Source organism: Eubalaena glacialis, chromosome 18 (assembly GCF_028564815.1).
Source record: "Eubalaena glacialis isolate mEubGla1 chromosome 18, mEubGla1.1.hap2.+ XY, whole genome shotgun sequence".
Lineage (NCBI taxonomy): Eukaryota > Metazoa > Chordata > Mammalia > Artiodactyla > Balaenidae > Eubalaena > Eubalaena glacialis.
Genome location: NC_083733.1, coordinates 7,097,029 through 7,119,046, shown reverse-complemented (window position 1 = coordinate 7,119,046; position 22,018 = coordinate 7,097,029). Strand labels below are relative to the sequence as shown.

Here is a 22,018-nt window from a genome sequence, read left to right as displayed (position 1 = left end):
TTATTAATTTATTTTTAATTTAATATTTGAAACTAGTAACCCAAGCCTCTTCCCAAGTATGTTATGCGTGCGATTGTAAGTAATAACACGGATGGACATTTTTTTATTTAGGAAAATATTCCTTCATTTGTTAAGGAAATACCAATCACCTCCTAAATGTCAGGCACGGATTAGGCACAAGGAACGGAGCAGGTAAAAATTCTTGCTCTCGTGGTGCTGAAACACCAGCAGGGGAGACAGTCAGCAAGAAACGCAAGCATGGTCACCAATCCGCCAGGCCCCTGGTGTCGCTGGTGTTCTCAGGACAAGACGTGCTGTTGAGGCTGAGTCATTTACTGCAGAATGTGGAGGGCGTGCCAGCTCAGGGGATGTGGAATAGGGCAGAAGGGCCAAGCGGAGCCCACGTGTCTGCCTTTGGGATACACTGATAAGCCACCTTGGTGGGACCCAGAGGCTGCCTGGGTTGGTGCCGAGGGGTGGCGCATGCACTGGTGAGAAGGGCTAGATGGACTTGGCTGCCTCATCCCCGCCCTGCCTGGGGGTGAGCAGCCTCATGGCTCATCTGGACCCGTGCAGGAGCCTCTAGGCTGTTCCCTGCTTCCGCCAGCTGTCTCCATGCCGCAGTCGCAGTGATGCTATGCCCACCCCATGGGCAGCAATCCCCGGAATGCCACTGGGCCTTCCAGCCCCTCCAGGGATGGCCTGCCCATCTCTTCAAGACCGTTCTTACCCGCCCTCCCTCCCTTTGGCCTTTGCTCCTCCCTGAGCACTCCCAGCTTGTTCCCACCCCTGGGCCTTTGCACAGGCCATGGGCCTGCGACGCACTTCCCCTCCGTCTCTCCACGGAGCTCCAGCTCTCTGCCACCTGTCACCACACCCTATCTTGATTTTTGGTGCAGCACTTGGCGACTCTCCAGTAGTTTACTTATTTGGATATTTTGTTTGTTTGTTGTCTCTTAGCCCCGCTGCGCTTCTGTCTTGTTCACTGCTGTATCCCCAGCAGCCAGCACGGGGCCTGGAACATAACCGGTGCTCAATAAGTATCTGTCAGATGAATGAATGAGTGAATGAATGAATGAACAAATCGATTGGTCAATTTACTCTTACTTCCTGAGCATAGTAACTGATCGTATCAGGGAGATATGAGGCAGCTTAAGCCCTCAACCTTTTCTCCTCCACCGCCACTACCACCGTACCTCAGCTTTGGCAGACAGAAATTGAAAATAAAAAACCTCGTGGAGGTCCTAAATCCTCAGGGTAAAATTCACTTGTTGGGCCACAGATTTTAAATTGCTTGTATCACAGCTTAGTGGTCCGGGCAGAGATCCCTGAGTCAGCAGCTGAGTTCAAGCTTGGCCACGCCCCTTCCCAGCTGGGTGACTTTGGGCGAGTCACATGACCTGCTGAGTGTCAGCTTCCTCATCTGTGCGGTGGGGATGGCTCTTGGGCCCGTTGTGAGGATTAAAGGAGATAGCACTCGCCATGTGCTTGGGGAGTGCTCGGCCTTTGTCAGAGCGTAGGAGATGTTAGCTGTTATTCTTCTCAGCTGTGTTGCACTCGCCTCTGATTCTGCTGAAGCCTGGCTTCCTGGGGCCAGAGTGACAAGGACACTGCTGGTTCCCGGTGCCCAGCGCATCCCCCTGGTGCCTAGCACCTTCTCTCCGTGACAGCGGAACTCACTCAGCCGTGAGTGGCTGTGAATTTCTCTTGCCCCACCCTTACCCCAGCATTGACCGATGGTAGCCCTTATCATTCTCCCTTTCAGCACAAATGATGGAGCCCTTGCCACGAGCCAGGCACTGGGGAGAGAGGGCAGGGGCCAAGACAGACACTGGCCTGACCTCACGGAGCTGCAGCCTGGCTAAGGAGGCAGACAGCAAACAGATAACACATAGGTCCACAGTAATTAAAACGGGTATGGTCGAGACTTCCCTGGTGGTCCAGTGGTTAAGGCTCCGTGCTTCCACTGCAGGGGGCTCAGGTTCAATCCCTGATCGGGGAACTAAGATCCCACTTGCTTCGCCTCGCGGCCAAAAAACCAAAACATAAAACCGAAGCAATATTGTAACAAATTCAATATAGACTTTAAAAATGGTTCACATCAAAAAAAAAAAAAAAATCTTAAAAAAAAACAAAAACGGGCGTGGTAAGCACGTAGGGCACAGGGAGGGATGCAACCAGGTGGGTCATGGGGTCTGGAGAGTAGAAGAGGAGATGCCAGGGGTGGGCCGGGGGAACCACAGCCTTTCGGGGGCAAGGAGCGGGCTGAGTTTGCCGTGCTGTCAGCAGGCCTGGGTCTGTGTGGGGGGGCTCGGAAAGGGAGAGAGAAGAAGGGGGTGGGGCTGGAGGAGGATGCGCAACCATTCCTGCGGGGCCCGTCGGCGGTGGATGGGAGTGTGGCGTATGTGGTTGGGCCACTGGGAGCCACTGAAGGATGCTGAACAGGGGAGCAGAGGGGTCGAGTTTGCCGACTTGGAACACGGCCCCGCGTGCCGAGTGGAGAACGCGTATCTGTAGGGGGAGATGAGGCAGGGAGTCCAGTGCGGGGGGTGGGCTATGACTGCTTTCTAGGCAGGAGAGGGTGGTGGCTTGGACATGGTGAGGGATGGAAGGGTCCAGGCTCTGGCTGTGCTGGGCCCCGCAGAAGCCCAGAGGAACAAGGCACAGGCCTTGCCCTCAAAGTGTGCCCCCAGTCTGGTCCCAACTCTGCACGTCCCAACACATGGGCGGGTGTCCACCATGGCCCCTCCCCTCCAGCTGGATGCTGCCAGCTAGGAAAGATGGAGTCCTTTGGTCCCCAGAGTTGCCAAGTGTCTGTACCAGCTCAGTTTGCTTGTTGCTAGAGTGAGGATGTTTTCCAGTGCAGATATTGTGCCCGATCTTGTAACCAATGTATGTCTTTGCTTTTTCTTTTTTTGTTGCAGCCAACTGGGTACATGGAAAACTCAGTCTCCTACAGCGCCATTGAAGACGTTCAGCTGCTGTCCTGGGAGAATGCCCCGAAGTATTGTTTACAGCTTACAATTCCTGGGGGAACTGTCCTACTGCAGGTAGGATAAATAAACATGAACAAGCAGTTTCTGCTCCATCCCCACTCACTTGCCCTCCTCTTATCCCTCGGAGGGAGACAGCCAACTATTAAGAGGAAAGGTTGTTTAACTTAGGATATGTTTTCCTCCAAGTGCAAGAAAGGTGTAAATTGGGGCTCACTGTGGGAGACGAAGGAGTGCATGCAGATGAGCTCCTACTGCATACCTGTCACCATCTAGGAGCTTTCCATGTTGTGTTTTTATTGCTCTTAACAAAGCCAAAAAATAGGTTTTCTGATCTTCACTTTACAGATGAGGAAACTGAGGTTTTCTGATCTCCATTTTACAGATGAGGAAACTGAGACACACAGACACAGGCTTTAAAAGGCTGTAAAAAGCAAGTAAGCAACAGATGCTTCCTTTTGCTGTACTTCGAGTGAGGAGGTTTCTTACTTCTCATTGATCTCAGTCTTTTGAGACTCTGATGGAAATATGAGCCATCTCCTTGGAAAAGGGTGCATTTTGTGTGTATTGATGAAGACCGTTAGTTGGATATGATGCAAACATTATTCAAATGACCTGAAGCAAAAAGAGAATTTGATGCTGTAACTGTATCAAAGTAACTGGAAGTCTAAGAGAGGACTTCAGGCATAGCTGGGCCCAGGAGTCAAATGCTATCATTAATATTCAGTCTCTCTCTCTATCTCCTGGCTTTGCTTCTGTGTGCTGGTTCATTATCAGGCAGAGGCTCTCCATGTGGTGGGAAAGATGGACTTCTGGCAGCCTCAAACGACATTCTTGGAGCTTGTAATTCTTAAAAAATGTGAGAACGCATTTTCCTTTCAGTATCTTTCTATAAAATCTCATGGAAGATTCTGATTGGCTGTGCTATCGTCCGATTCACCCCAGTGGATGCCCTGCCCTGGGTTACACGCCCACCTTTACACTGGCAGCTGTGTACTCTGATAGCCCTACCAGGACCTCATGGGCGGGGAAAGGTGGGTCCACCAAGAAAGTAATTGCGGCAGAAATAATAACACGGCTGCTGCAGTACATACATGTGACATGTTCTGTATCATTTCAGGGAGTGCCACCCCAGTTTCCAACAGGGGCCCCAAGTCAGAGACTCCTCGTCCCGAGAGAACATACTCTCTTATCATTGGGAGGATGGTCTGCCTTGGGCTTTCTTCTAGGAACGTTTTCTAACTCTGTCAGTCCGGGGAGACCTGCTTTGAGCCCAAAGAGGTGCTCCCTAAAACTTGTTTGAAAAGTGGCCACTGGATTGTTTAACAACATTGGAGCCAAGAGGCACACATTTTGGCCTCTGAGGAATGCCGAGCCCCAGAAGCTGCGTGTAACAGCTAACCATCCTTTAGGAAAACCCCGTCATTCACTGATGTCTCTTGGAAGACACCAGAGCCACACCTGCCTGTCTGTTTTCTTCTTAAATCTCTCACTCTCTACAGTTTGAATCACGGAGCACTGAGCCTGCCGTCCCATGTGCTAGGGCTGGGGGTGGGGAGGTGAGTCAGCCCTTCGGCCCCATCCTCGAAGAGCTCCTGGGCCCCCCCGGGGAGACAGAGCCATAAACAAATGACTGCAGAGGTAGCAGCTGAGATAGAGGCCTGTCCCCGAGGACTGGGAGCCCAGAGCAGGGAGTGACTCACTGGGCCTAGGGGTACCAAAGAAGGCTCCCCCCGGGATGGTGATATTAGAGCTGGGTGTAGAGGGATGAGTAGGAGTGTGCCAGGATGGGGGGCACACACTCCGGGCAGAGGGAAAAGGGGGTATAAAGCATAAACGTGGCGGAGGGGGCATTTGCTGCCGTGGAGAAGAGGGGGAGGCGGATGCAGGGCCTTGCCCATGTGTCCAGAGTTGTTGGGTTGCAGCCAGATCATACAGGTCTTGTTAGCTGAGTGGAGAAGCCACAGTGTTATTCTGAGGGCAGTAGGGAGTCACCGAAAGCTCCTAAGAGGTGGCGGCACGATAGAGGGATCAGTCTGTTTGCAGGGCAGAGGGTGCTGGATCCGTGAGTGCCACGGGCAGGCAGGACGGAGGGAAACCTTGAGATAGCCCAGCTGCAGGAGGGAGGGCCCCGAGCCCTCAGCTCCCTGGCTGTGATGGTCGCTCCCCTGGTAGAGGCAGCTGGGCGGCCTCATTGCTTTGGGGGCTGGAGGGGCAGCCTGTCCCCAAGGAGGACCTGAGCATCACTTGCCCCGGGGACAGGGGGCAGTGCGGCTTGGAGGATGCAGGTCACCGGGCAGCGCCAGAACGTCCCTTTAATCCCGGCGGTGGCCGTGGGCCGGCTGTGATGACTCGCCCGGCTGGGGCTGTGTCCCGCCGTGGCCTCACGTCAGAGCTCCCCCTGACGTGTTGACGGTGGGCGGGCGGGCCTGCGGCTGCTCCGCACCCCCGTCTCGCTGCCCCCTGCTCCAGTGGACGGCGCAGCCGGCACAGCCCGGGCGCCGGAGGCTAGAGCAGGAAGAGGAGGAGGAGGAGGAGGAGGCCTGCGGGAGCCAGAGCGGGACTCAGAGCCAGGGCGGGAAGCACACGCAGCCTCCGCCCGCCCGTCACCCGGGGAGGCCCAGGTGGGTGCAGCCCTGCCCCTGCCGCCTCGGTCTCTCCCTCGCTGCCATTTCCATCGCTTCTACCTTCCTTCCTTCTTGTCGTCGCCCTCCTCCTCTCCCTCCTGTGATTCATGGGTGGCGTGTGGCCGTCTTGTTATGTAAGCGGGTTCGAGTCATCTTGGAGATGGGCTCCAGGCTGGGAGGTCCGTATGGTTATGGGGCAGCCCGGGGTAGGGGTCACGTGGGGCAGGCAGGGCCTCCCTCACACGCTCTTGGGACGGTCGGCGGGATCCTCTGCTTTGGCTTGGTCCCGAGTCACGTGACAGGAGCCAGAGCAGTGGCATGGCAGAGCAGTCTTCCCTGCTCCAGTGGGGGGCGGGAGGGGGAGGACCGAGAAGCAGCCAGGTGTGCTCGGGGGGCAAGGCCACACTTCATCTGGGTGCTCCTGGTCAGCAGAGGGTGAAGATGCCATGAACCGTGCTGTCCCTACATCAGCCGCCGGCCACCCAGAGTTGTTTGCACTTAAATTTAAGTTAATAAATCAAGAAGGCAGTTTCTCAGTCCCCTAGCCATGTTCCGAGTGCCCAGGACCCACGTGTGGCCCGTGGCTGCTGTTGTGAGATGGAGAACGTTTCCATCATCACACAAAGGGATATGACCCCAGAACTTTCCATTTTGACCCCATGCTCCGTGCACCGCTCCCGCCATGGGAAATAGCCTCAGGTTGCAGAGGGGGGCCGTACGATTCCAGCATTCCTGCGTCCCTGAGTAGGGTTCCATCCTGCTGCGCGTGGCACAGCCATTCTCTACGTAGGGGTGATGTCTGGGGGTCACAGGGGTCCTTGCCCTAGCGTGCCCGGTCTCTCTGTCTCGTTCAGGTTCTCCGTATCCATGTATGTCTGTTTCCCTCTGTCTCTCTTTGATACTACTTTCTCCATCTCTCCCCTCCCCTCCCCGTCTCTATCTCTTGATATACCTCACTCTCTGCTTCTCTTGCAGTTTCTTTTCCTCCGGTGTCTTTCTCCCGGCCTCTCTCTCCACCTGAGCCCTTCTCTCTGTGTGTCTGGACTTAACGCCCTCCTCCTCTCTCCCTTCCTCCCTCCCCTCTGCCTGCCCCTCTACCCACAACGTCCTTACACAGCGGCTTTATGAGAATTTGAGTTGGTGCCTCACTCAGACCCCTGGGAACTGACCCATCTGAGTTCAAGGAAGGTTAAGAAACGCACTCAGGCGGACGTGCCTCCCCCACTCCGCTCAGAGACACCGAGCAACACGCCAGCAGGTCGAGTCACCAGGCAAAGGCGCCAGCCTTCTTCCAGCCTGGGTCCAGTCGGTGTGTTTCTGGATGCTTTGTGGTATTTCAGTGTGAGCTCCCTAATGCCCTGTTATTAGAATCCCCGGGTGCAGAAAAGACCTATTTATCTTCTTTCTTCCCTTAATGCCCTTTCGGCTGGCATTTCACTGTGAGGAGTAACTCCACAAGAACATAAACAGTGCCGTGAAAGCATCCTGCGGGGCGCTCGTTGCAGGCCTGCGGGGTCAGGGAGCGGGGATTAAAGAACCGGGTGGCGGCAGATCATCTTCCGGGGAGTTCTGCCTCCCAGATGGGTTTCCACCCATTGATGAGAAGTGGACAGAGGCCAGTGTTCAGAAAACAAGCTTTGGGGCGGGACAAGAGCAAGTGGACCCGCCCGCCCCTCCCCTTTCCCGAGAGCTGCTGCTGCTGCTGCTTTCTGGAACGGTTTCCAAGACCCGCTCTTCTCATTGACATTCCCGAAAGCCCCTCAGGAGGCCAGGCAACTGTTGACCCCAAACGCTGGCAGCAGGGGCAGGGACAGGGCGGGTGCCCTTCTTACTGGAAGCCAGAGAGAAAGACCTTTCCGGCCTGAAAAGCACGTGCTGTTTTTTCCCTAAGAAGTTGGGCCGGGGAAGGCGAACCTGGGAACGCTCACCCACCCACGGTGCACCCTTGGCTGTTTTTCTCACCTCTCGAGACAATACAACAATGAGAGAGAACTTGGCAACTTTCGAAGAGGAAATTAGGCAGAATTTGCCTGGAACGAGGCCCTTTCAGTATTCGAAAGATTTATCACTAGGAGAGGTCGGCGCCTGCCCGAGCAGGCCTGCCTGCTTCCAGGGGTCTTTCCCAGGCCTGGATCCAGGCTCCGCTGAGTGACCCTCAGGACTCGGAGCTGGGCCCTGTGTCCCGTGGGGCCGGGTCATCCAGGCTCAGCCCTTCACACGTCAGTGTGGTGACTCGGCAGAAACTCACTCTGTCCCCCAGGCCGGGCACAGCTCAGTCCGCTCTCCATTCCCCTGGAAGGCACTTAGAGATGCCTGTGCTGGGATTCCGGACGTCCCTCGGCAGCCCCTATCCTTCTTCGAAACTAGACAAGCCAAAGGAAGGAGCCGGAGAACCCACTCTTGTCGCATCCTCTCTGGTTCCATCATCGAGAGGGGACGCAGCTGTGAGGATGCAGTGGCCACACGACAAGTCGCTTCCCCTCTTGTGGAGGAAAGTTCTGGCCTACCCTCTTGTTTGCGGGCTGGGGCCTTCTGGTGACTGGAGCCTTCCCGTTCATCAGCATGGTGCTTTCAGATTCCCCAGCCCCGTTCCTGGGAGCCCAGCTGCAGAGAGAGCAGGCTGTGGGCTCAGACCAACCAGAGGCCCAGCCCAGCTCTACCACGATCTCTCTACCTTTGTAACCTTGGGCAGCAGGATAACCTCTCTGGGCCTGTGATTTATCTGGAAACCGGACCCGTAATACCTGTCTCCTTGGGTGCTGTGAGGATCAGCGATATTACACGTAAAATCCTTAAACACTATGCCTGGTGCACAGTAGGTGTTCAGGAAAAGACTGCCGTGATTAATTCTAGAGCCCTAGTCAAATATGACATGGGGAAGAGAGGGTATCAAGGCTGGACAGTTCTTTTGAAGTTTACTGCACATGAAATGTTCTTCAGTGAACAGAATGGGTATACTGATGCTTCATCCAGCCAGCCATCTATTCACCTACCCATCCATTTATCCATCAGTCTCTTCACCCATCTTTCCATCAGTCCACCCATTCATCTGTCCATCCACCTATCCATTTATCCATGTATCCATCCAATCATTCATTCATTCAACAAGTCAGCCAAACTTTCATTTAACAAACATTTATCTGAGTTTTATGGACACAGTGTTGAATGAGTCAGACATGGTCCCCAACCTCACAGGGCCCACAGGCTGGAAAGGAAGAAGAACAGCGAGACAAGCGATTACAGGGCAGTGCGATCTGTTCAATGAGGCGTCATCACCTGATGTGGCCAAGGGTGGCGAGGGGGAAGGCACCACTCAGACAGGCATTCCAGAGAATTGACATTTCAGGTGAGACCCGAAAGGTAAACAGTTCAGCAGGCATTGAGGGAGGGGGCGAAGGGAGAGCATTCCTCGTGGGTTGTACACACTGTGTGAAAGCCAGACTAAAACAAAGCAAGCCAGGTTATGCTAGGTTATGCTGCAGTGACAAGCAGCCCCGAATTCTGAGTGGCTTCAAACAGCAAAGGATTATTTCTCGCTCCCGCTGCACGTCCATCATGGGTCTGCTGGGAGCACGCTCTATCTGCAGTGTTTCTGGTCAGCAGGGCAGGGGGAAGGGACCTACTCGGTCATGCACTGGCTCGTCAAGGCTTCCACCGGAAGTGACACAAGTCCCATGGCTGTGCATTCCTACCGTGTGCCCGAAGGAGAGCTGGAGACGTTGGGGGAGAACACGGATGAGACCACAGCAAGTCTGGGTCTTGGTTTCCTCATCAGAAACAAGGCTGGAGAGGAAAAGGTTGGGTCAGAGTCGGGTCCTTACCCTTTGGTCCGTGGTGTGTTCTGAAACTGCTTGCACGATTGTGTGTGTGTTGGGGGGGGGGTTGTACACATGTGTACATTACTTGGGTGCGAGTCCACAGCTTGTTTCAGGCTCTCAAAGGGTTTCAGGTTCCCATAAACCCCCCAAAAGACCAAGTAGCCCTGGACTGGGTGATCCTTGAAATCCCTTTGAGCCTCTGAATCAAAGAGCCATTTGTTACAGTGGACGAACGCGGCCAAGGCCTCTGTCTTCCTCCAAAGTGCAGTGAGCCTGCAGCGGAAGAGGGGACTGTGGCCACCTCCCCTCCCAGTGGAGTTGGAAGGAATGAGCCCGCGGGTGGACGGGAGACATTGGGTGTCTCTGCCTCCCAGGGAAGGTGGCTCGAGAAGCTGGGTGGCGTCACCCTTCCCTGGCAGGCTTCTTGTGCTTTGCCTCGCCTGAAATTAATTCACTCAGCGGACTTTTTAACACCAGGCTCACTGCGGAGGCAGCAGTTAATCCCACTGGATCCTGCCTCCTTACCTAATCCTGTGGGCAGGACAGATAACCGGCAGGGGCCGTGGGGAGGGTAAGGGCTCTAAGAGCTGGGAAGCAGGGGAGGGAGGGTGGGCCTGGCCAGGGCCTCGGGGAGGGCAAGGGGTTTCAAAAGCAGAGAAAAGTGGGCGAGTGCCCTCGAAGAACGGTGGGCATGGGGGCGATGGTGTGGTCAGGGCAGGGCTGGGTCGGACTCCTGCGTGGGCCGCAGGGCCCTCCACCTGCTCTGAGACTCGATTTCCTCATCTGTGAGATGGGAGTTTGCACTCACTCTCCCACATGAGCAAAGACTTGGAAAACTCAGGTTGTCCTGCCTGAAAGGTTAGGCTGAGAGGGGAGATGACAAAGGGCAGGTGAGATGGTGGTTGATGTCCCTGAAGAAATCCTCCTCCCCTCCAGACAGTGAGACGGCTGTGAAAGGCGGGACACACAGACCCAAGTGAGACCAGGACAAGGCTGGACCGGACACAGGGCAGGAGAGGAAATCTCTGGAGCCGTCCCTGCTCAGCAGCGAGCTGGGCACATTGACTGAGCTCTGGGCATGGCCAGAACCATCTGGTGTGTGAGCCCTGGGACCTGGCGGTGCCAGAAGGGCTCACAGTGTAACTGGGAGAAGCTGTGTCTCTGGGAGCTGGCTGGCTTCTTCTGGAGAGACAGCTGCGGGGAAAAACGGATCCGGCGGGGCCGCGGAGATCCATCAGGACTCTAAGACGCAAGCAGCAGAGATGGACTCAGGCTATGGCAAGCAGGAAGGGAAATATACTAGAAGGATGGCGGGAGCCTGGAGAGCAGGCTTAGAAAGTAGACTGGAGCTGAGGCCGGTGGGGGGACCGTGTCCCAGCCCAGTAACCATCTTTAAAGGAAGACACAGCCCTTGCCTCATAATGAATTGTGACCCCCCACCCCACCCGCCATCTTGACATCACTTGCTCGAGACCTGAAGTCCCGGGCAGGAGCTTCTGATTGCCCAGTCAGATCACCTGCTCACACATGGCCAAGAGGGGAGCCAGGAGGCCCATTTAAAGATCTTTAGTCCCCTGCTGGCCTAGGCCTAGGTTAGGGTTCTGGGCTTTCACTGCCGTGGCCCGGGTTCAATCCCTGGTCGGGGAGCTGAGACCCTGCAAGCCGCGTAGCATGGCCAAAAAAAAAAAAAAAAAAAAAAGATCTTTAACAGGGACTCACTGGAGAGGCCCCAGAATGAGAAGGGCTGGGCCTGGTTGTGGGGAAGACGGATCTGTGTTGGATTGGATTGCCGAGGCAGAGAAAGGAGGCACCATCCACCACTTACTACCATTGCCCTCCTGTTTCTTGCATTGTTTGTGTTCATTCGTTCTTGTGCAACCAGCCCTGATGGTACTGGCCATGCTAATCAGAGTGAGGGATTTGGAAATGAGACCCTGCCCTCAGGGAGTTTACAGTCCTCTCGTTCATTCATTTGTTCATTCCTTCAGCAGGTCTCTCTTGGGCACCTCATGCCCCAGGCCCTGGGGATACAGTGATGATCACACAGGGGTGACACACGGGTCACTCGTGTTGGCAGGGCAGCATGGTGGGTTGGCCAATGGGCGCAGAAGAGGGAGAACGTGGGTCTCCTTCCCCCGCTCCTTCTCCACCTCCCTCTCCTCTGCTCTCTCCTCTCTCTTCCTTTTTGTCTGCACTCGGTCTTTCAGTCCAGCCAGTGACACCTTGTGGGCACTGTCTGAGCCCCCCGTGGACCCTCAGAACCAATGCAGTGATCCATGTCAGCACCAAATGAACCTGGCCATACCTCCTGTATTCATTTCCTACTGCTACCATGGCAGATTACCACAAATTTACCACAAAAACAACACAAATTTGTTATCTGACCATTGTGAAGGTCCGAATCCAACACGGGTCCCACTGGGCTAAAATCAAGGTATGCGCAGGGCTGGTTCCTTCTGAAACTCTAGGGAAGAATCCACTTCCTTGCCATTTCCAGCTTCTGGAGGCCGCCTGCATCCCTGGGCTCATGGCCACATCATTCCAACCTCTACTTCCCTCTCTGACTCTCTGACCTCCTGCCTCTCTATTATATAGACCCTTGTGATGACATTGGCTCACCCAGAGAATCCAGAATAATCTCCCCATCTCGGGGTTCTTAACTTAATGACATCTGCAAAGTCCCTTTGCACCTAAAGTAACACATTCCCAGGGTATTAAGACATGGACAGTCTTTGGAGGCCCCTCATTCAACCTACCACACCTCCCCTCTCACTGGCTACCTCGGTGTGTTAAAAAGCAGAGAAATGGTTTTGGACCAGAAGCATGCTGCAGCCAGCTCATACTGGCTTGTACCAGCTCCCAAGAGCCGATCAGGGTCATCTCTTCTCAGCTCTGGTCCAGGGATGGCCCCTGGTAGCGTGGAATCTGCCAAGTGCCATCATTCACGGAAGTCCACACACACTGTGATCGGGGCTTTTTATCCAGGAGGGCCTGTTGTTACGCATTTATCAGCACAGCACTGGCCGTGCTGCTGCCGGTACGGACCCCTGCTGTCGGTAGTGTTTGCACATGCCGGGCGCTGCGCTGAGTAAGCATTTTACATGGATTATCTCATTATTTGGTATCTTTGCACCGCTACTCCCGAGTGTGGGATGTATTTTGTCACCCTAATGAACAAGAATTGTCATGAGACCACAGCTAGGTCAGCACTGACAGGAGGTGACCCAGGCATGGACCCTCCAGAGGGGGGGCTTCTGGTCCCCGTGGTGGACTCCCCTTCAGCCTCTGCTGCCCCTGTCAAGTGTCACGGGCTCTGCCTCATCAGGGAACTTGCTCCAGGTCACACTGCTAGACCATGGCAGAATGGGGGCTTGAACCGGGGTCTGCTGGAGACTCAGCTGCTACAGATGTTCCTGCATCACATGGAGGGTGTCCCCCAGCCTGCTCCCCACTCGGGGCAGAAAGGCAAACTCACCTTGCCTCCAGGTGCTGGAGTGGATCCGTTCAGGGTTTGGAATGAGTCTCCGAGCTTCGCCCACGGGAGCCTGATTCCCGGCTGCACAGGCCACTGAACTGGTTCATTTGTTCCGGCCCAGAGATTTGCCCAAACTGTGCCCTGGGCGAGCTGCCGGTGTTTCGTCGATGACTTGGCGGGAGTCGGGGGAGGTAATCTGCAAGACCTGGATCTCCTTGAATGAGGGAGACCCCGAGTTGCACACGCTGTGCGTGCTCGTGCACGTGTACACCTGTGTGGCTCAGGAAAAAAAGGTGGGCGTTCCTGCTTGGGGCGAGGCTCTGGCCTTGTCAGAGCCCCTTGCCCATCAGGGTCACGGCGACTTGAAACAGCGAGCTGCGGGGTCAGGCAGGGAACAGACGCTGCATTTCTGCCTTGGGGGTGGCCAGCAGCAAACTCGAAACGCCGTCACACTGTGGTTTCAGCATGAGTCAGACCGCCGGGTTCAGGCCCTGCCCCACTCCTACTGCCTGTGAGCCCGTGGGAGAGTTTAACCTCGCGAGCCTCAGTTTCCTCATCTGTACCACGGGGAGAACGATGCCGACAGTGCCAGCTTCGCAGCACTGACTTACGAGGACTGGATGCGCCAATCCACGCGTGGGGCTTGGTACCCTGTCTGGTGCCTGTCAGACGTGCCGTAAATACTGCTTTTGCCATTGGCAAATCTGCTACAACCGGGGCTGAGAGCGGCGTGAGGCTGAGCGGCCCGAAGCCTCCGAAGTGGTGTGGTGTGGATCAGGGAAGGCCTGGCTCCCTGCACGGTGCTTTGTGATGTAGTTCTGCCCGAGGTCAAGGCTGGGTGCTCTCTACCACAGCTTTCTGCAGTTGGCAGGAGGCGCAGTGGTTAAACCCGCAGGCTTGGAAGCCAGGCTCTGGGTTTAAATGCGGTCAGTTGACGTGAGAGCTCGGGGTCTCAGTTTTTCCCTTTGTGAAATAGACGCAGTGTTGCCCACCTCATAGGGCTGTCGTGAGGGCTGATGACGGATTACGTGGATAACAGAGGCCCGGTGCCTGGAGCAGGGCTTGGCGAGCTCCCAGGCAGCTCCATTATCATCATCATCTCCCTACATGCCTCTTCCCCACTCATCCTGGCCCCTTCTCTGATCCCGGATGAGTTGAGATATGTGTACAGTTAAAGCTCTTCCAGCCACCAGTGTCTACCCAGCAGAATAAGTGCCCGGTGGCAGCAATGTCTATTTCAGACAAGTCCCCCAGGTGACCACTTCCAGTTTGGTTTTTTTTTACACACAGGGGGTGCAGCTTGGTGCATCCCTCAGAAGGCTCTGCAGGGTCACAGGGCAGAGCCTGCAGGACAGAGCAGTCTGGGGCTCTCATGCTGGCCTGTAAAATGCTCTGAAATGCTGCAAGCCGGTGACTTGACCTTGCTGTCCTGTTCTTCTCGTTGCAGGCTGCCAACAGCTACCTGCGAGACCAGTGGTTCCATTCTCTGCAGTGGAAGGTAAGTTCTGACTCGCTTGCTTGTTGGAGGAGCTGGTCTGCCACCCAGAGACGTGAGGGCAGAGGTCTCCTGCCTTCTAGGAGGCTCAGCCCAGGAGCTTTGCTCCACTTTGTGGAAGCCCCCCACCTCCCTCTTGGATGGTTGATACCTTTTCCCCTTGTGATGGTGAAACTGCTCCTGCCCGGTTGGCCCTTGACTTTGCCCAGGAGCCTTATCGTGTGGTGCCTGCTTCCGAAAGGATCAAAGAACTGCTTGATCTCAGAACAGGGGCTCATCTGAGGGGCTCGGGCAGGCAGCACTTGAGGGGCTCAGGGTGATGGGTTGAAAGTAACTTCCGAAGGCGCCAGCAGAGGTAAATTTATCAGAGATGCAGAAGCCCAACCGTATTTCCAGAGGCTTCACTTCCTTTGGCCTAATTTCCCAGTTCTAGCTCTGCAGAGGCTGGTCCCCGGCCTTCTAATACGCACAGTGAATTAGCTCCCGACTGGTCACGTTCAAGACCCAGGGGCCAGATTTATGAGAAGGGTCCTCCCAGCCCCCTGGGGAGCCCACGCTCTGCTCCGTGGCTCAGGACCCTCGCACCCTGCCTCCCTGTCTCTCCTGCCTTCTGACCTTTTAGTTTAGAACAAGGCGTGACAGGTCTGCGGGCTCGGAGAGCCAGCAGGGTATGGCTAGGATGACCGGTGCCTGTCCTGAGCTGTCATCTTTACTGTAATCTGGAGCGCGGTGGGGGATGAGCAGCTGGCCCTGGACAGGGTTTGAGACCATGTGCCGTGTTGGGATGACCGAAGGGACACTTAGGATTCTTCTCGTGCCTCTGGAGGGGCTCTCGTCACAGCTGGGCAGGGGACAGAAACACAACCCCGGAAAATTACATTCCTGGTCCCAAAGAGGGCCACTCCCCTCCTTTCCCCGACAGCTGCAGGTCCTCTCCTTTGTGCCAGTGTGGCCATCTCAGAGGCTGAACGCGAGTCTCCAAGTTGGGGCCGCAAAGGGAAAGGACTGGCATTTACTGAGCACCTACTGTGTGCCTGGAACATGAGGCTGGCCCATCACGCCTATTTCACCCTTGCGGCAGCCTCGTAAGGCGGCTTGTTATCATTGCTCCCATTTTTTGTACAGGGAAGGCGAGGCCAGACCGGAGCCCAACTCCCATGGCTGGTAAGGGCCTGGGGCAGTGTTCAGGCCCAGGTCTTTGCCGTTCCTGGGGGTTTCTGGACGCAGGCAGAAGGCCCCGGGTGACAGCTAAGCAGGCAAGTGGCACATGCCTGCTCAGAGTCTGCAGGTGCCGCGGAGAGCTTGATTTCTGCAGGGACATCGTCCCTAAGGCCTGGCTCTCTGCGGCCAGGTGTGTCCCGGGGCAGGCAGGACATACATCAGGACCTGCCAGGGGCCACCTGGGAGGTAAATGCCAGAGCAGTCGAGAGGGAGGGAGGAATAGAGGCATGGTGCAGTGGTGGTCCTGCAGGAAGAGGCCACTTCACTGCCACGGACAGCGGTTACTTAGAGGCTTCCCTCTTCTGTTCTTCATGCGTGTTTTCCTTGTGAGTCCTCAGTAAGTGATTGCTTTGCTTTTTCTTAGCTCAGGGTGGGGCAGGAAGTACTTGGAGACATACCGCCTACTTGACAGGTTGGGGAAACGCCTCTTTGAAAAGGTGGCCGAGATCGGTGTCAAGGAAGAGGTGGTCTTTAATGGATTCCACAGAGCTCTGCTTTCCTCCTTGCCCTGGTCCACATTTTCTTCAACCATTTTCTGGAATCTCTGGGAACACCTAAAAGGCAGTGCTTGTGAAATGTGTGAATATTATGCAGCTACAAGGGATGACTAAGATGGTGGGCATAGAAAGCCAAATTTCGGGAGGCAGTGACAGCCAGAAGGATGATTTAAGGGTGACAAGCTTGAAATGTACAAATTCAGACGTCAAGGATTGCATGTGGGGTTCAGACAGTTGATTGAGCAAGTACAGAACTGGGGATCCCTGGGCTTGTAGCAGTTCTCATAAAGACCTGGACATCTGCACTCAATTTTGGTGGTGTTTGGTTTGTTTATGGTTGTTAAATCTAATCAGTTGAATTTTTGAAAAGAAAAGAAAGCAAGCATCCAGGAAACTCAGATCAGGATATCAAGGAATCAGCAAATGCTCAGCAGTGAGTGGCCCTTTTGCCAGGTGATGGATGGTGACCTTTGTTCTCACTGTTTCGATATTTGCTTGTGTCTTAGGCATGTGTAAGATGCTGGCAGTTTTTCCCTTTGGACACCTCCCCACCCCCATAATTTAGGTATGCTGCCACCAGGTGGCAGTGATATTTCAGTATCAGCAACCTGATTTCATTTCTGTGGCTCTTTGCCACTCGGTTTTGATGAGATTGGAGGGAGGCGTGCTCTCCTTCCTTGTAAAATGGCAAAGAAACATAAGGTGTTTTTGAGGTACTGCCTGCTGGTGAAATGAGTTGAGACCCAGATTCGAATCCTGGTTCTATAGGTGACTCAGCTTGTGGTCTGCATAGATTCTAGCAAGTGTTCATTGATCCATATGCGGTTACTGAGTACCTACAATATACAAGGCACGGCCAGGGGCTTTCCTGTTCATTGTCATTCAGCAAATGACAAGGCTCAGAGAGGTCTAGTTACTTGCCCATAGTCACACAGTGGATTTCAGTACAGATTCGTGGAGCTGCCCTTTCTCCTGCTTGATCCAGCTGTGCCTGATCCTGAGCTTTGGCCTCTTCAGCCCACTCGGGATGTGTCCTGCTTCTCCTGCCTGATACAGCCACTCTCTCCTCTGTATTTACCACCAACCATTTGGGGTTTTTTCTTTTTCTTTCCTTTTCTTTTCTCTATCTTTAACTAAAAGGGGGAAGAAAAAAAATCAATAGAACATCAAAATTAAGGACTTCAGAAATCCCACAACCTCAGCTTGAGTTTTTAAATTTTCTAAATGTTGCGTTTATCACTTTTTCTCCTATACCAACGTATACGTCCCTGTTGTAGCTGCAGGTCCCTGTTGTAGCTGCAGCGCACATAGAGAATACTTTTTCTATTTGTAAAGAATGTTAGCTCTTAAATGCTGCGTTCCTGTTGCTTTATCGAGTTTTTATCCGGTTATACTGACACCTCCAGGGCATTCTCCACAGGTGTGATATTGCCTCCAAGGGGGTCGAAATTGGTATTTTGGGGCTTAAAAAACCTTAAGTTATTCCAGTGGTGTGTGGCCTTCCTAGTTCAACCTACTCAACAAAATCTTATTGTCTAGAATTTAGTTTCACAGGGATCAGGGCAAATTGGTGGGGGGCCGGGGGCGGATATCTTAAAAGGCTCCTTAGGGGAATGATAATGGAAAAAAACCTTGCGAAGCACCGCTCTAGAATCTACCTCAAGCTGTGATGTGGAACAAGGCGGAGTCTGAGTAACACACCTGTGTGATGCCTGTCTCCATCCTGGGGGTCCCGTTGCTCTCGTGGCCTCAGCTTAGCTCTGTGCGTCCGCAGGCCGTCACAGCGCGTCGGGAGTGTTCCCTCCACGCTGGGCTCTGTATTTTGAGCGTCATCTCAGCTCACTGAATGGTCTGTTGTTGACGTTTGCATGTGAGGGAATCGGAGTCACTTGCCCAAGGTCCCAAGGCCCCCAGGGGGGACAGGGGTTTGACCCACAACATCCTGGCCCCCGGACCCCCTTCCCTACCTCTCCCTCTCTCCGGGCATCTCTGCCCTTCCTCCCGGACTCCCGCCCTTGGGCAGCACTGGTCAGGGAGGTGCAGGGAAGGCCTGGGGCCCGGAGGAGGACGACAGGAAGGGGGTGGGACCACAGCGCCAGCCCCTCCCAGGATGCGCTGGAGCAGAGCACGCTGTCCTCAGGGCTCTCTGGGGAGGCCAGGCCTGTTTGGTTTGGGTGGCTTGGCCCCTGAGGCCAATTCCTGGGGGGATGGAGGCATAAACAGTTGTCCTGAGTTAATGAGGCCTCATTTCTGACTCAGATGCACCTTGGAAGCCACGTCCTGTGGAGACAGGCCTGCCCGTGTGTGTCAGGCTGTGAAGGGACAGGCCTGTGTGGGTGTGCGAGGCCAGGAGGGGACAGGCCTGGTTTGTGTGACAGAGCCAGAGGGTACTGCAGGCTGTGAGGGTCCGGTGTGTGTTTATAACGCTGTGAGGAGGCCGGCCTGTTTCTAGGTTCAAGCTGAGAGGCCCAGGTGCTCACAGCTGTGAGGGACAGGCCCGTCTGGGCGCACAAGGGCCTGGACCACGGGCCCTGAGTACCTGGCTGGGAAGAGACACGTGCATAAGGTGCCCCCGAAGGAGCCCCGAAAAAGCCAGGTACCAAAAAGCGCCCGCTTTGTGTAGCCGGCGCTCCTGGTGCCTCCAGCTCGGAAAAAGGCCTTCTCGGTTCCTGAGAGGGGTTCCTCGGCCCTTGCACAGAAGTCTGGAAAACCAAGATGATTTTCTCCCTGGGAGAAGCTGGGTCACCATCGACAGCCCCGGGGGCCGAGCGAGCGCCGGGGCGGGGAGCAGACTGTGTGAGACCAGAAGCTGCCTGTTTTCCTGTCGCAAGGCTGCCAGGCAGCCGGGGAAAATCCCGGCCCAGGTTCGCATCCTCTCTGGCCTGCTGCCCCGGCCACGCTGCCGCCCTCTCCCCGAGTCCCCAGGCAGGGTTTCCCAAGCCCCTGGGGCGTCCACAGCGACATGGTCACCCCATCCTCTGTAGAGAGTAGGAGGGTGGAGAAGAACGTGGGATCTGTGTGTGTGTGTGAGCGCGAGGGGATGACTGTGTTATGGGTGCATTGGGTGTGGGGTGTGTTTATTTGGGCCTCAGTTTTCTCCTCTGTGAAATGGGGAAATCGCTAACTAGCACCTCGCCCACTGGGTCAGTGTGAAGAAGGGCTGCCTCCCCAGGGCTGTGGGAGCATCATCCCATGCGCCCTTATCAGAGCAGCCAGCGGGTGGGAGTGGGCACCCAGCCCCTGCAGTGCCCCCGCGGCATGTCTGTAAGATCCGAGGGGGTGGACAGTCTGTCCTCGGAGGGCCCTGCCTGGCGCAGGCTGTGGGGCGCTCCTACCGCCAGGCCTGCAGTAGCGGTTCCGCAAGGTCTTTGCTACCCCGTCTCATGGATGAGGGGACGGCCATTGCCAAGGGCGGCTGTTCCCAATGGTGTCACAATCTAGCTTCCACATCGGGCCCTGGGCTGAGCCCCAACCAGGGTCCCTGGTGCATAGGTGAGGAACTGGAGGTGCAGGGCGTGGGGCTGGGAGCCTGGCTTCTCTCTCCCATTGGGTCGCCCTCTTGGGAAGGCTAGACCGTCACCCCCAGTCCCATGCAGGGAGAGAGGCCCCGCTGGTGCTGAGATTCCTGGGGGAAGCTGGGTCAGAGGGACAGAAGGTGCTTGAGCTGATGCCCCTCCCCTGAGGGGAAGCTGGGCAGGGGAAGGGTGGGACCCTCCAGTGGATGCTGTCACCCTCAACTCTGACCTTCCTCCTGGACCCTCCTCCCTCTCCCTCTTGGGCACGGTAGTCCGAGGCCTTTACTCCCGGGGCAAGAGCCACTTCTAGTCCCACAGCCATGGCCCCTGGACTCCCCCCTCTGCCGACTACAGATCCCCCTGAGCACGCATCCCCTAGCACACGTGCCCGAGCCTAAATCCAGCCCTGCCTCAGCACACAGCGGCAGGTGGCCTCACCACCCTCCATGGGATGCTCCTCCTGTGCTGAGCAGATGCCAGCACCTTGCTCACCACCCCACTGAATCCCCGCAACCCTGAGGAGGGGACGCGTCCTCCTGCTTCCCCATTTCACAGATGTGGAGACAGAGGCCGAGAGGTGAACAGCTTGCTCAAGGGCCCGCACCTATTAAGTGACAGAGCTGGGGTCTGAACACAAGTTTGATTCCAGAACCTGGGATCGTAACCACTGGGAACGTGGCTTCCACTGCACACGTGTGTGTGCGCACACATATGCAGACACGCATGCGCACCGGGCAGTTCCTCCCTCACACCTGCGGGCTTGTGCTCCTGACCGTCCCCATCGCCTGTCTGTCCTCGTGCCTTGCGTGTCGGGGGCTGTGGTGTTTTTGTCTCGTGAAGCATTTCATGAGAGCTTTACATTTTTCTCTGAGTCTCACAGACGTCCCCATGAGGATTATGTGAATTAACCTCTGACTTGGCAATCCCCTGCTTCTTCTGGGAAGGGCCGAGCGCCCTGCCCGCCCTGCATGGCGCACGGCACATGGCAGACCACCTGGGCCTGGGCCCCGGAAGGTCAAGGTCAGGACCAGCCACTTACACATCTGCCCGAACACACCGTGTCACCCGTGTCCCCAGATTCGAGCATCCAGGCTGTGTTACCTGACCTAGCCTTGCTCCTGGCCCCCCTTGGCTCTGGGCCACACCCTCCCATGTGGCTCCTGCTGGGCTCACAGTGTCTAGAGGGAAGACAGTGACCCCTGTTTCACCTCCTGTGATTTCCGCACAGCCCATCCCTCCTGCCCCGCTCCCCACTTTCTCTGCCCTTTTTACCACGATCGTGAAAACGCCTTTACAACCACATTCGAGGGCAGAGACCGCTCTGCTCCTGCCAGTAACCACCTGACGGCGGATTTTACTCCTGCAAATGCCCTTCCAGCTTTCGTCCACCTTTGCACGGACCTTTTGGCAGCTGTGGCCCGGTGCACAGATGGTCCTGCCAGCATAACGCTGCAGCTTAAGCGTTTCAGCATGTGTCCATCACGTCTGTAGAGAGGTCGTGGCATAATTGACCAAAGGACCTGCTTTTGGGCATTTACACTGTTCCCGTTTTCCTCAGTTATAGATAATGCAGTCATGACTGTCACCTATAGCCAAGCTTTTGCTTCTTTTGAACTACTTTTTAGGGCAGGTTTCCAGAACAGTGGTTACCAGGCAGAGAGTAGGGGTATTTTTGTGTGTGTGGCTCTTTATGCATACTGCCAATTTGCTCCCCAAAGAAAAATTTCTGTAATGCCTAAGGGGAGAGCTCTGGGCCACACTGCCTGGGTTCAAATCCTGGCTCTACCGCCCACGGACTCTGTGACCCTGGACTAGCTGCTTTCCTCTGTGGGCCTCTTTTTCCTCCTGAATAAAGTGGGGGTCATGATAAGACCAAGCTTATTAGGTTCCTGTGAGAGTTAAATGGGTTAGTAGCAGTAAAGAACTTAGAACGGCACCTGCCATGTGAATAAGTATTGGATCAATGTTAATTATTCTTCTTTAGCGATCAAGGCCTCTTTCCCTTTGTGTAGAAAGGTTCCAAAGGACAGGGCTCTAGAAGAAAGGGGGCACATGCATAGCACGCGTGCTACCAACCCCCAGTGAGCCCCATGACAGGCATCCCTAATCAATCACTGCACTCTTTTCCCCCTGAGGCAGAACTCTTCTCCACATAGTACCTGCTGGTCAACCTGAGTTGACAGAGGGAGCGAAAGCTTCCCACCACACCCGCTTTAGTAACCTCTTGGACCTGTGGAATTTGAGTATTACTGGGAATCCACGTCCAGCCCTGTCAGTTCTGGCCTGTGTCTCCTTGGGGCTTTTTCACGGGAGCCTTTGCTGAGCTTCCTATTCTCCGCTGCCTGGGAAGGTCATGAGTGTCAGCCGTCCTGCCTCT

At 55.3% G+C, this 22,018-nt stretch overlaps 1 protein-coding gene across 2 annotated transcripts in view; it reads left to right on the top strand.

Annotated features, from left to right (window-relative positions):
- The window catches only part of CMIP (c-Maf inducing protein), a 235,047-nt gene that overhangs the window by 143,732 nt on the left and 69,297 nt on the right, over positions 1 to 22,018 (top strand). Inside the window, exons 2-3 of one of the 2 annotated variants that reach the window (XM_061172842.1) lie at positions 2,925 to 3,050; positions 14,361 to 14,411. In XM_061172842.1, the coding sequence (XP_061028825.1) occupies positions 2,925 to 3,050; positions 14,361 to 14,411 (177 nt within the window). Of the gene's footprint in view, positions 1 to 2,924; positions 3,051 to 5,417; positions 5,618 to 14,360; positions 14,412 to 22,018 lie in introns of those variants that run through there. The other variant, XM_061172843.1, reaches the window with a different exon arrangement.